Source organism: Branchiostoma belcheri, unplaced genomic scaffold, assembly GCF_001625305.1.
Source record: "Branchiostoma belcheri isolate BF01 breed outbred unplaced genomic scaffold, Haploidv18h27 scaffold39, whole genome shotgun sequence".
Classification (NCBI taxonomy): domain Eukaryota; kingdom Metazoa; phylum Chordata; class Leptocardii; order Amphioxiformes; family Branchiostomatidae; genus Branchiostoma; species Branchiostoma belcheri.
This window is the reverse complement of record NW_017804009.1, coordinates 35,280-46,881: the sequence shown is the minus strand read 5'-3', so window position 1 is coordinate 46,881 and position 11,602 is coordinate 35,280. Positions and strand designations below refer to the sequence as shown.

At 41.3% G+C, this 11,602-nt stretch overlaps 1 protein-coding gene across 6 annotated transcripts in view; it reads right to left on the bottom strand.

Moving 5' to 3' along the window:
- LOC109476743 (caldesmon-like) overlaps window positions 1-10,584 on the bottom strand; it is a 19,405-nt gene extending 8,821 nt beyond the window's left edge. The window contains exons 1-6 of one of the 6 annotated variants that reach the window (XM_019777747.1): window positions 10,456-10,584; window positions 6,058-6,141; window positions 5,726-5,827; window positions 4,459-4,662; window positions 2,957-3,271; window positions 448-489 (exon numbers count right to left, since the gene is read on the bottom strand). In XM_019777747.1, coding sequence (XP_019633306.1) covers window positions 448-489; window positions 2,957-3,271; window positions 4,459-4,662; window positions 5,726-5,827; window positions 6,058-6,141; window positions 10,456-10,458 — 750 coding nt within the window. In that variant the 5' untranslated portion in view covers window positions 10,459-10,584. The remainder of the gene's footprint in view (window positions 1-447; window positions 490-2,956; window positions 3,272-4,458; window positions 4,663-5,725; window positions 5,828-6,057; window positions 6,142-10,455) is intronic. The other 5 variants (XM_019777748.1, XM_019777750.1, XM_019777749.1 and 2 more) reach the window with 5 other exon arrangements.
- Between the last annotated feature and the right edge of the window lie 1,018 nt (window positions 10,585-11,602).

Sequence of the window (11,602 nt, the reverse complement as noted above, 5' to 3'; positions counted from 1 at the left end):
AAGTTTTGCAAAAAAAAAAATAATAAGTCGTTTTCATTATGAAATCTACGTGGTCATGAGGGTTGAACAAATGGGACAGAATATGGTTTGGCGAATAATCTAATCTTCAAGTTCATTTCCTTACAATTTCGTCTTTTGTCGTTTGATTTTGGCATTCTATGACATTGGTATAGTTTTTACTTATTTTTTTGTAACTTATGGTATATTTTTGCTCATCTTGCAACTGTTTTGTACGATTTACAGTATGGTTGAAAACTTTTTTTTTTTGGAAACGGCTGAAAATTCATGCGCGCGTGGATGTCATCCATATAATCAAATCAACATGGCCTAAAGGGAAACGTTGTCAGGATCGGGAGACATCACGGTTCTGAAACAGACGACAGTGGGTCAGACAACACGATACCGGGGGTACGAGACGCCGAGTCAGTTGGTGTTCTCGTTCCCTACCTCTTCAGACGACGTGCCCGTACCCAGTCTCCCCGCATCAGTCTGTCAGTGGCAGAAAGTACACGGTTAGTCTTGCACACATGCGCTATGCCTTTTAACGTCTCCGTGGAATGTCCGCCTTTGTTTGTGTACACAAACTTGAATGTTGACGCAAGGGTGGTCTATCTCTGCCTCACTTATTTTCACTGACTCCATCGCTAGTTTTCCGTCTCGCAAACGGTCGTTGCCATTTGAAACGGCCGATGCCATATCACAAAATGAGAAACTAGAAGTGTATTAGAATGCTTCGTCAACACCGTGATGTTTCGTGGTGTAGACGATTAGGGTTTTAGGATGTCTTTTCGACCCCGGTTCGAATCCGAGCTTGTCCTTTTGATTTTTTCACTAATATATTTACTAGTACTTCTTATTTTCTGAATGCTTTTTCATACGTTTTAACAAGGATCTTTAACTTGTTTTTAAATGTACTTGCTTCTAAAAACAGTTGGGGTACGCTTGCGGATATGGCATCGACCAGTCATGATCAGCAATATGACGTCGCCCGTTTCAAATGGTAACGGCCGTTTACAAGACGGAATCTCGCGCCTCCGTCAGCAAGCCGCTACGCACATTTTCGTGTTTTTTTGGGGGGGGGACTTGCATTCCAGGACCAGCTTGATGTAGGCTCGTCGCGTGCGACCATTACTAATGGTCAGAGCGTTCGACTCGGAACCAAGAGGTCCCGGGTTCTATCCCCTGACACGCCCGATGTTGTGCCCTTGGACAAGGCACTTTGCACGACTTTCCTCACTATACGGTGGAGTGACTGAATATCATGATGGATTTGGTGTCGCCAATGTGCCAAGATCTGCCACTATTGAAGAACCGTACAGAATCGCGGAGTCCGCCAAAATTTCCATGTTGTGACTGTAGATGTCTGTCATCAAGGGCAGACATTTGACGGGCAGCTGTTGCAATGTGGACGTGCCTCCAGTTATGATGAATACCGTGGTCGATAGTTCTTGTCCGTCGATCAACACATCTTTGGTTTTCTATCGGAATGGTGAATTAAGGCTTGTGCGAGCAGCGCTGGGGATAAAGCAATAAAACAGAAGTGCACAATGAGCTGTGAAAGAGCACATGCGTAAAGAGTTTCGTGAGTTAGAAAGAGCGCGTTTCCATGGGTTGGAAAGAAAGGTGGATTTTATGTCAAGCCTTTGTCACACATTGCCAAATATGGCCTTCTGAACACTGCCGAACTCCTGCCAACCATAGTTAGGGGTCGAGAGGAAGGTCGTGCTGTGGTCGGCTGGTGTTCGGCGAGGTCGGCTACTGTTCGGCTGCACCAGCCGAAGGTTTCAAAATGTTCAAAACATTCGGGTGTGGACGGGAGGTTCGGCGATGGTTGGCTGGTGTTCTGAGTAGGTCAGCAGTGGTCGGGCGTGGTTGGGACTCATTATTGGGTCCTTTTTGTATACAAAGGTAGGCCTAGATTTGGTCATACTGCTCCCAACCTACCCCCAGGTCGGTTCTTAGTCGCGGAAAGGTTCTGAATGTGTGACACAGACTTTACATCAAGAAAGCCAAAGTATTAAATGCAGAGCTTTGCTGACAGAGCCGGTCACATAGGCGTTGCGCAGATGCAGTATCTGTTATTATTATACTCCTTGAAAAATCTGTGCAGGTAACTTTTTTTTGCAACATTCGGATGATTTGGTTCAATCTGAAATGTTGTAAAGAAAGATACTTGGCGGATTTTTCAAGGCGGGGTCAGTGCAGTGACGAAAGCATAAATATCAGCCAATAGCTTGCCCTGTTTTTGCTGCGCGGTGCTTCAAATGCGCCAATCATACGAACGGTAACATTCGAACTTCCCGCAATGAAATGTGGTAAAAGAGGATAGCATAAAAGATGTAAAGCTTTTCTCTCATTTTACTTCACCACAACCATTTAAACAAACCATGCAGCTGCGTGTTTCCATGCTATTTGTCTGTACAACACGAGACCATGCTTATTTTATAAGGCAACTAGTTGCAACGGCAAAATTAGTACAGCGTTAAAACACGAAGCACATTAACGAACTTGTCACAGCGCTAGATCTTCAAAACTGGCTTTAAAACCACACATCCATTCAAAGCAATAGCCAAAGCAACAACACACTCCATGTGTTAGTTAACATTGTGCAAAGGATAGGCTAGCCTGGTGTCCAGTCTATCGCGGTTGGAGCGGGGTCTCTTCGGGGCTCCTGGAGCTCTTCCCCGCCCGACTCAGCTAGGTTCCCCGTTACACGACGGGAGTTCAACTAGCCCCACCACCATCAACTCCCGGCGTACATAACTCTATCACAGGCGTAACACTCCCACCGGACGACCTGTATAGCTGGACGGGGGAAGTCCTTTAGAGCCCCGAAGACAAATTGCCCCAACCACGATAGACTGGATACCAGGCTAAGGATTGGCATAACGTGGGATTTACAGTACAGTAGTGAACAAGAACATGTTAGACAGATTTTCAGGACTGTTTCTATAACCTTCTCCTCTTCCTTGGCGTCTTTTTTTACTGGAGTCGTCGCCGGGTTAGCTTTAGGTGCTGCCTCCTTCTGTCCCGGCTGCTCCTTTTTAACCTCCACCGGTTTATTTTCTGTCTCTTTCTTAGAAGGAACCTTCTTTTCTGGATTTTCCTTTGAAGGCTCTTTCTTGGATTGTTCTGTCTCCTTCTTTTCTGGCTCTTTCTTAGGAGGTTCTGCCACCGCCTTCGGTTCTGGTTCCTTCTTGGCGGCTTCTGCCGATTTCTCGGCCGGTTTTGTCGGTTCGTCTTTTGAACCGCCCTTTGTCGACCTGTCTGCCTGTTGATTGGTACGATATGCAGGCAGTTTTGAACAAAAAATATGTACCAAATCTGTTGGTAGTTACATGTTTTAAGGTAAAGCTTTTGTCCCGACAAAAGGTAAATGTTCTAGCCTAGAGCTTTAGACCTGTCAACAACAACAACAAAGGATCCTGCCAGGAATCTTACATTGGGGAAACGGAGAGGTCTTTGAAGGCAAGGTTCCTAGAGCACCCACAGCCGAGTCCAGCCAGTTCAGAAGTGTCACGACACATCTACATAGAGTCACCTGGACATTCTGTTTGACTGGACACTGTAGGAATACTGAGCACTGAACAAGACTTCTTGTGAGGAACATCATTTACCAGATATCACAGAGAAGCCCCATGACAAGCTTCACTGGGTCCGTCTGCTGACGAAGACCAAAGTGACTCGTCAAAAGCTCTAGGTGAGAGAATGTACCTTTTGTGTTGGAACAAAAGTTTTACCTCGAAACATATACCTAATTTTATCGTTAAGTTACCACTTCATCAGTTTCATTTCACAATTCTTCACATTTTAACACTGCCTGTACACACAAAAAAATGAGATACATGGCGTCAACTACAAGTGTGAAAAAAAATACCAAAGTTTATCGACAGGTTAGCAGTCGGAATACTTGTGTCTGTTTCATTTCACATTTAGACACTGGCTGTACACCAAAAATGAGAGACATGACGTTAAATTACTAATAACTTAATAAATTTTATCATTTACACCATACCACAATGTCAGTACACACGTCGTAAGTTCTGTATGGAGATCGCAATTCAATATAAAATAAACCAAATTAGTAGTATTTGTTTTTATGTAATTTATCAAAAGTGCTCAAATATTGATTAAATACTGAGAGTCTATGAAAGGGGTTTGTTATTTACTAAAAGGTACAAAAAAATTAAGATTTTATTATGTATTATTCTTGTATTGAGGGTTCTTGTGTTGTATTCTTGAAGAAACGGCCTCTTGAAGAAGCGGCCTCTGTAGAATCTTGTGACATACTAAGACAGCTACGCGGTTATTAATTTTTAATAACAATACGAGGAAACAGACAGCCTACGGGTACGAAAGACAGAAACAAGGTTTCCAAGCAACGAGAAACGCACTGGGCACGAGAGGGGTAATAACGACTCCGAACGAGACACGAGGAGAACCGAAATATTCCCGAACCGTCGTTCCCATGGTAGTCTCCACCACCTGTTCCGTGTACGTGCTCTCGAACTCCTCAACTCTCTCGTAGTCTTCGCGGATGATATCGAGTTGCATCTGTACTATCTTCTGCATCGTCTCCGACTGAAGCATTCCCTCCGGTACCATCTCAAGGAGGCCCTCGGGGATTTTATAAGGTGTTTCAGAAACCCCTTCTTCTTCTTCTTCCTACAAGCGTTACACAACTGTAAATCTCATATTTTGTAGGATCGTCAAAACACCCATTGTGAACATTTAGTCACTGCAAACTTCTGTGATCTACGTAAATGTCTACTATTAACGGTGCAAATACACCAGAAATTCACCAGTTTCCCATCCCCAGAATGCATTGCGAAAACAGGGGTCTAAACCTCATTTGCATAGGACAGGAAGGCATCGGAATGATCCTGGTGACGTTAAACAGCTTGTTTTTCAGTGTGTTTTGAGGTGTTGGGGGCATTTAATGCTCAACATTTAAATTACTATGGGTCGAATCTGACAACAAATAGAGAATGAAGTTTTTGTGTTCTTTTCAACATGGAACATGTGGTTTGTAACGTTACAGCATCAGTATAGCGTTACCACTATAACGTTACAAACCACATGTTCCAAAAACTTCATTCTCTATTTGTTGTCAGATTCAACCCATAGTAATTTAATTAATGTTGAGCATAAAATGCCCCAACACCTCAAAACACAGTGAAAAGCAAGCTGTTTAACGTCACCAGGATCATTCCGATACCTTCCTGTCCTATGCAAACGAGGTTTAGACCCCTGTTTTCGCAATGCATTCTGGGGATGGGAAACTGGTGAGTGTCGGACCTTTGTCATCTACGCAATTTAAACCGTCAGGATGGAATCCGAATGCATGCAAACAATGTGCCAACGGATTTAGACCCTGTCTGTCACGTTACTTCAAAGTGTCGTTCGTATCTACTGCACTACAAGAACTTTTACCCTTGGAGCCACACTAGTATCGGGCCGTTAGCCGGTTTCCTTCGGTAGCCAAGAGGAATACGCCCGCCTATCTAAACTACCGCTACGGGGGAGTTGAGCCCGAGGGAAGTTGGCCGGACCTATGAATATTACTAATAGTAATTGGTAACAGGGCTCAACTCCCCCGTAGCGGTAATTTAAATAGGCGGGCGTAGTCCTCTTGGCTACCGAAGGAAACCAGCTAACGGCCCGATACTAGTCTGGCTCTCAGGGTATGGTACTTTCTGCTAAATAGCTAAACGCGTAAGTTTACCCCATTCATATCAGTGACTGTGTCTTCCACCTCAATCTCCAAAGGTCCCCCGTCAAAGTCCTGCGTAGTTGCCAGGTCATGAGAATCTGTCACGTCGTTATCCTTTTTCGTAGTGTGCGGTATAATAAAACTTTATGGCTTTGGAAATTCCATCATATAAATAGCAAAAATAGGCCATGCGATACAAGAAGGACGCCTTGCTTATCTATTGGCATGCTGCAAGAAGGATGTCAGCTACTGGAATCATGGAACTACTTTTAATTGTTCTAAAAACTACCAAAGGTTGCAACTAATTTACTAAACGTCATGAATTTGAACTGTTATGACGTCACCATATCCTCCTCCTCTCCGCCTTCCTGCTCCGCGGGGTTCTCGTCAAATCTCGCGAGATCTGGATCCGAACCGTCGATATCGGCCTTTTTTGGAACAAACACTTTGCAGTCAGTATCCAAACATGGGAGTAGTACTTACGGTGGCAGTACGTAGAGGCTTCAGAATGTGTCTACCAATATACCACAGTCACCACTACTTATTTGTTACACTCTAGAACCCTATCATATGGCACATGGCATGGACAGGGTCAGTGTGAACGCTCCATTGCTAGAGTGTGCACTCTATTGGGAAGGAAAGTGATATCAATCCAGTTTTAGCTCACTGAATTCTGGCGTCTGAAGAGCTAATCTCCCACCGGTTGTGACCGAGAAGACAGACAGTAAAGTACAATATTTACTGGTTCATTGTACCGGGAAATTTCCCTAGTTCTTTTTCGACAAGCACAGTGAACAGTGGACCACAGCTTAACGTCCCGTCCTCAGGACTTCGACCCTTTCCGGTAGAGTGCATGTCGTGTAAGTGACAACAGCCGGGATTCGAACTCCCAACCTCTTGATCGATCCATATGCAGGGTCACTAACCACTGGACTACTCACGATATTGGGATGCGTATATATATTTGTACAAAGCCTATTTAACTACTTCTTACACAAAGCAATGTAGAAAAGTTCATATTTCTAACACAACAAGACAAACCTTCCATCGAAAAACATACATCTCTACTATAACAGAAAAGCGAGAAGTTGAAGGTGTCTACTAATAGTTTTATTTTTTTTTATCTGTTAAGGCCATGTTGATTTGATTATATGGATGACATCCGCGCGCGCATGAAGTTTCGGCCGTTTGCAAAAAAAAAAAAGTTTTCAACCATACTGTAAATCGTACAAAACAGTTGCAAAATGAGCAAAAATATACCATAAGTTAAAAAAAAACTTAATAAAAACTATACCAATGTTGTAGAATGCCAAAATCAAACGAAAAAAGACGAAATTGTAAAGAAATGAACTTGAAGACTAGATTATTCGCCAAACCATATTCTGTGCCATTTGCTCAACCCTTATGACCACGTAGATTTCATAATGAAAAGAACTTTTTTTTTTGCAAAACTTTTTTTTATTCGCACGCGCGCATCAGTTTTGGGGCTCCCGGAGGATGTCATCCATATAATCAAATCAACATGGCCTAACTGTATATGTTCAGCATGTTATGTTGTGACATGTACTTAGCCCAGTGTGGCAAATATGTGCAATAAAGGTCGTCAGATATAGAAAGGTTTTCAGTTACCGTCAGTGAGGACCCCTGTAAGGACATGTCGTCATATTTGTATATGTCATATCGAGCAGAGGTCATGACATACGTGATGATATGCTGCATATCAAACCCGAAGAAGAGTTGCTATAGTCTATAAAATTATATAATTTTAATGATGAATTTTGAATTTAATAGTTTACAGTTTAATTATTTATCAATACACATGTCATGATAACAACTTTTGTAAAATATCGCCTTGTTATTATTTCTTAACCTTTGGCATGTTACCAACAATAACTGTCTGGTATTTACAGAAATAGTTGTTATGTACGATCTGGGGTTGATGAGTTTGACATGGTATACTTGCTAATCTGTCAGAAGCGTAGAATCCGGAGTGAAAATATTCTCATACTAGCCCTTGTCCTGCGGAGCACAACAATTCTTGTTCTGCACATACAGTACCATCTATATAACACCCTGTATAGGTACGATTTGGGGGTATTTCTCGTGCAACGCATCACACCGCAGCGAAACGCAACGAATGCAGAAGTAACTATGCCACTGCAGGGCAAAGAAATTGAGGGTCTATGATCTATTTAAGACATGAAATTATTGAAAAATATTGTGCCAGGAATTCCAGCAGGACAAGGGCTAGTCTTTCCAAATTTACATCTCCGACATTAATCTTCTGTAAAGTATTGTGACCTTTTGATATTTGACCTTTAGCGCCGGTAACATGGCGGTTTCTTACATACATGACGATATTTGGCGGGCAGGGGTCAAATACTACAACTGGTATTACCCAAGAATAACCCTTGGGCGTTGCTCAAGGTTATAAAACTAACTTGTTTGTTTGTCAAAAAGGGCGGAGGAAATACTAGTTTGTCAATGAATGACAATCCTGGTACGTAAATCAAATAGGGAAAAGCGTGTACAGAATATGTTGCACCACATTCAGAATAGGTTGTACCTAGCTATCATAAATATAATCTTTTCTAACTAAGAGAAAATGGCAAGACGCCAGAAAGGCCAATACATATTTCAGATGGCAGGAAATACTGCGGTTTGACCAAAATGTGACGTTTGATCCTGGAAAACCTACTCATACATGCAGTAAACTCCGATTGATTAAATCAATCAGGACAATATAATGTACTCTCCAAGCAGAGGTTTGGGTTTGGGGGTATTTTTAGCGTGTTTTAGGCTTTTTTATTGGGGTTTCTCTTTTGCACTGAATTTTTTCCCACCAAACCCACGGGAAAAAACATTCAGTGCAAAAGAGAAACCCCGATAAAAAAGCCTAAAACACGCTAAAATACCCCCAAACCCAAACCTCTGCTTGTAGAATAAATATAATGTCCTTAGATTAAATCTTGGGCTACGTTCAAGCAAGACCAACCAAATAAACCAGGGGCTTTTGAACTCTCAAGACTATTTTGAATTAAATTTACAACATAGGTTGGGTATAAAAATGCCGACGTATCGTCAAGGACATAGATTATTTTTATATAATTTCTTAATTAAATCATGGGCTACGTTCAAACAAGACCAAACGAATAAACCAGGGGCTTTGGAACTGTCAGACTATTTTGCATTAAATTTACAACATAGGTTGGGTAAAAATGTCGACGTATCGTCAAGGACATAGATTATTTTTATATAATTTCTTAATTAAATCATGGGCTACGTTCAAACAAGACCAACCAAATAAACCAGGGGCTTTGGAACTGTCAGACTATTCTGCATTAAATTTACAACATAGGTTGGGTATAAAAATATCGACGTATCGAAAAAAAATTCAGATAGTGAAATTCTTGTTATGGATGAGGACCGGGCTCAAGTCCCGACAAGGCAGTTTTTCACCTCACGTGTTAGCATACTGCGAAGGCCGCTTTCGTCTGTCTAGTTTGCAAGTATCAAATATCCTCGTTTCGTGCCGAAAAAATAACACTCTTGTTTTATCATCTTTACACTTCAGTCATTAACTGTATGGTCGCATAAACACCCTGTGTGTATATTTTGATTATATTGTATTGCCAATAAAATCTGGACGCAAACGTATGGCTATAAATTTACGAGAATTAAAATTATTGTTAGCCTAGTTCTCAATATATATAAATAACACATTAAATCATGTTTGAAAACGTACATGTCTATTGTATACGCTTGATGTTCGGAACTAATGTGTTGTTGTCATGACAATTAATGGAGACTACGTCTAGTACAAAGCATTACCATCATTTTATCGTTCTCAATCTGCAACATCTTTGAAGAAAAATAAAAATTCTCTATCTTCTTGATTTATCTTATCCTTATGAATATTTTGTTCCAAGCCACGCTAGGGAGCATGCGTAGTCCGGTAGAAGACATACAAATATATCATCCAGTGACAACCTTATTATAATAGCGAACTGAAGAGAAATTTGCGACTACAATGTGTCAATTTTGCTTTGCAAAGTTAGTGGCTTGACCCTACCAAACGCCCTTTCAGTGGCGCGTTTTTTGCCAGAGGGATCCGCCCGGTTTTGCTTCATCCGACATTCTTCACATTATTCCCCCGTGCCATTTATGTCCGAGACGCGAAACCGAGGACGCGTTCAGAGTTTATTATAGCTCCTCCAATAGGAGAAATATGTACCAGGACCGTTCATAATAATACCAATCAAACGATAATCAAGAAGAGGCTGTGGATAAAACGTGGAATGAGGGCAGTTGTTTTTAACGATCATTGATGGGGACGCCTGGAACTAAATTTACGCAGCTGGACAGCTGACGAAACAACGCGACGGGGTCCGTCAGTTCCAGGACAAATTTTCTCTCCCCCTTTTACGACAAGTTCTAACAAACCATCATAACGTAAAAACAACCACAAACTGGAGAAATTAATCAGTAATAATCATAACTGCTGGAAATGAAATTCCAAAATGTTAAAGTATGATAACAATATGTTTGAAATTCCCCGAAGTGCTAGGTATTCTCGCGTCGACTCGACCCCGAGTCATTTTTCCCCCATGGGGGACAAATCTGAAGGGCACCCACCTCCCAGGATCCTAGTCATTGTCAGCTAGTTCTACGCACATAGAAGCAAACATAACAAACCTAAGTTCACAACAGAAGTTAGAGCTGATGAGAAGTGTCTGACGTACCATTTTAGGGCAGCTTTTTGTTCGCGCTTGGTGAAAGAAAAGAGAATAGAGGTTCTCTTTGTCCTGTCCCTGGCTTCAGCGGTCCCGAACACCTCCAAACGGGCGGCCTGCCCGAAATAGTCCACAGGAAATGGATATCCCCAGATACCAATATTAGAAATGTAAGGGCTGTACCAGATGCAGTCCCAAGAGAGGGGTGCAGGGTCGTAGTTTTTTTTAGTTGTTGCTGTTCGCGTGTGCGATAATAATTTAGTCAAAAGTAAAAAACCCAAAACGTAACAATGCAATGGCCGAGTACGTTTTGCATGCAGGTTATCAATGTTTTTTCTTTTAAATTTTGGTGCATAGAATACGCATTTATAGTCTACCGGTGCAATTTAACAGATTCAATTATTTTTCAAAGAAGTATTTCAGTCGAATGAACTTTCATGTTTCTTCCACATGTGATAACGGTAGTCACAAATGTATAGCATCAATTTCACTACATTACACTAGATACTAACAAAAAGACTCCAGAACTCGTTCCTACATCAGTCTACCAGACTATACAACCAGACTGTGTAAACGTGTCATATCTGGGATGCCCTGTTGATTTAATGTATATATTTTAATAGTATGTATATATGTGTAATATATGTTATGTACCTTATCTTGCTGTTATTGCTGTAAATACCAATGCCATTCAGGCAACACATATTTTTGTATGTCTGCAACGTTGGTATGAAATAAAGAATTGAATTGAATAATCAAATACTTCTTATTCTAGCGGTTGTTCTAGTGAATTATTGAAATAAAGGATCGCTATCTCATTAATTAGCTAGAATCCTTACTATAGGCTAGTAAATTAACTCTTCTTTTACTATTAATGAGATAGAGGGTCGCTATCTTATTAATTTACTAGGAATACTTCTAGTAAATTACTGAGATAGCGACCCTCTTTCTCTCTCCTGTCCTCTGGTTATGAGTTTCCTTTTATTTTGAAGTGAGTGTCCTCACTATGAGACCGAAAGAAACAGATTATTTCAGACAGTTACAACAATCTCTCCATCATTTCGTCATTTAGAAGATCACCAAGTACTACATTTCTACTAAGATCACAAACCCACTAATTATGCAGAATGTGGACTATTCATTATCCACTGCCTTC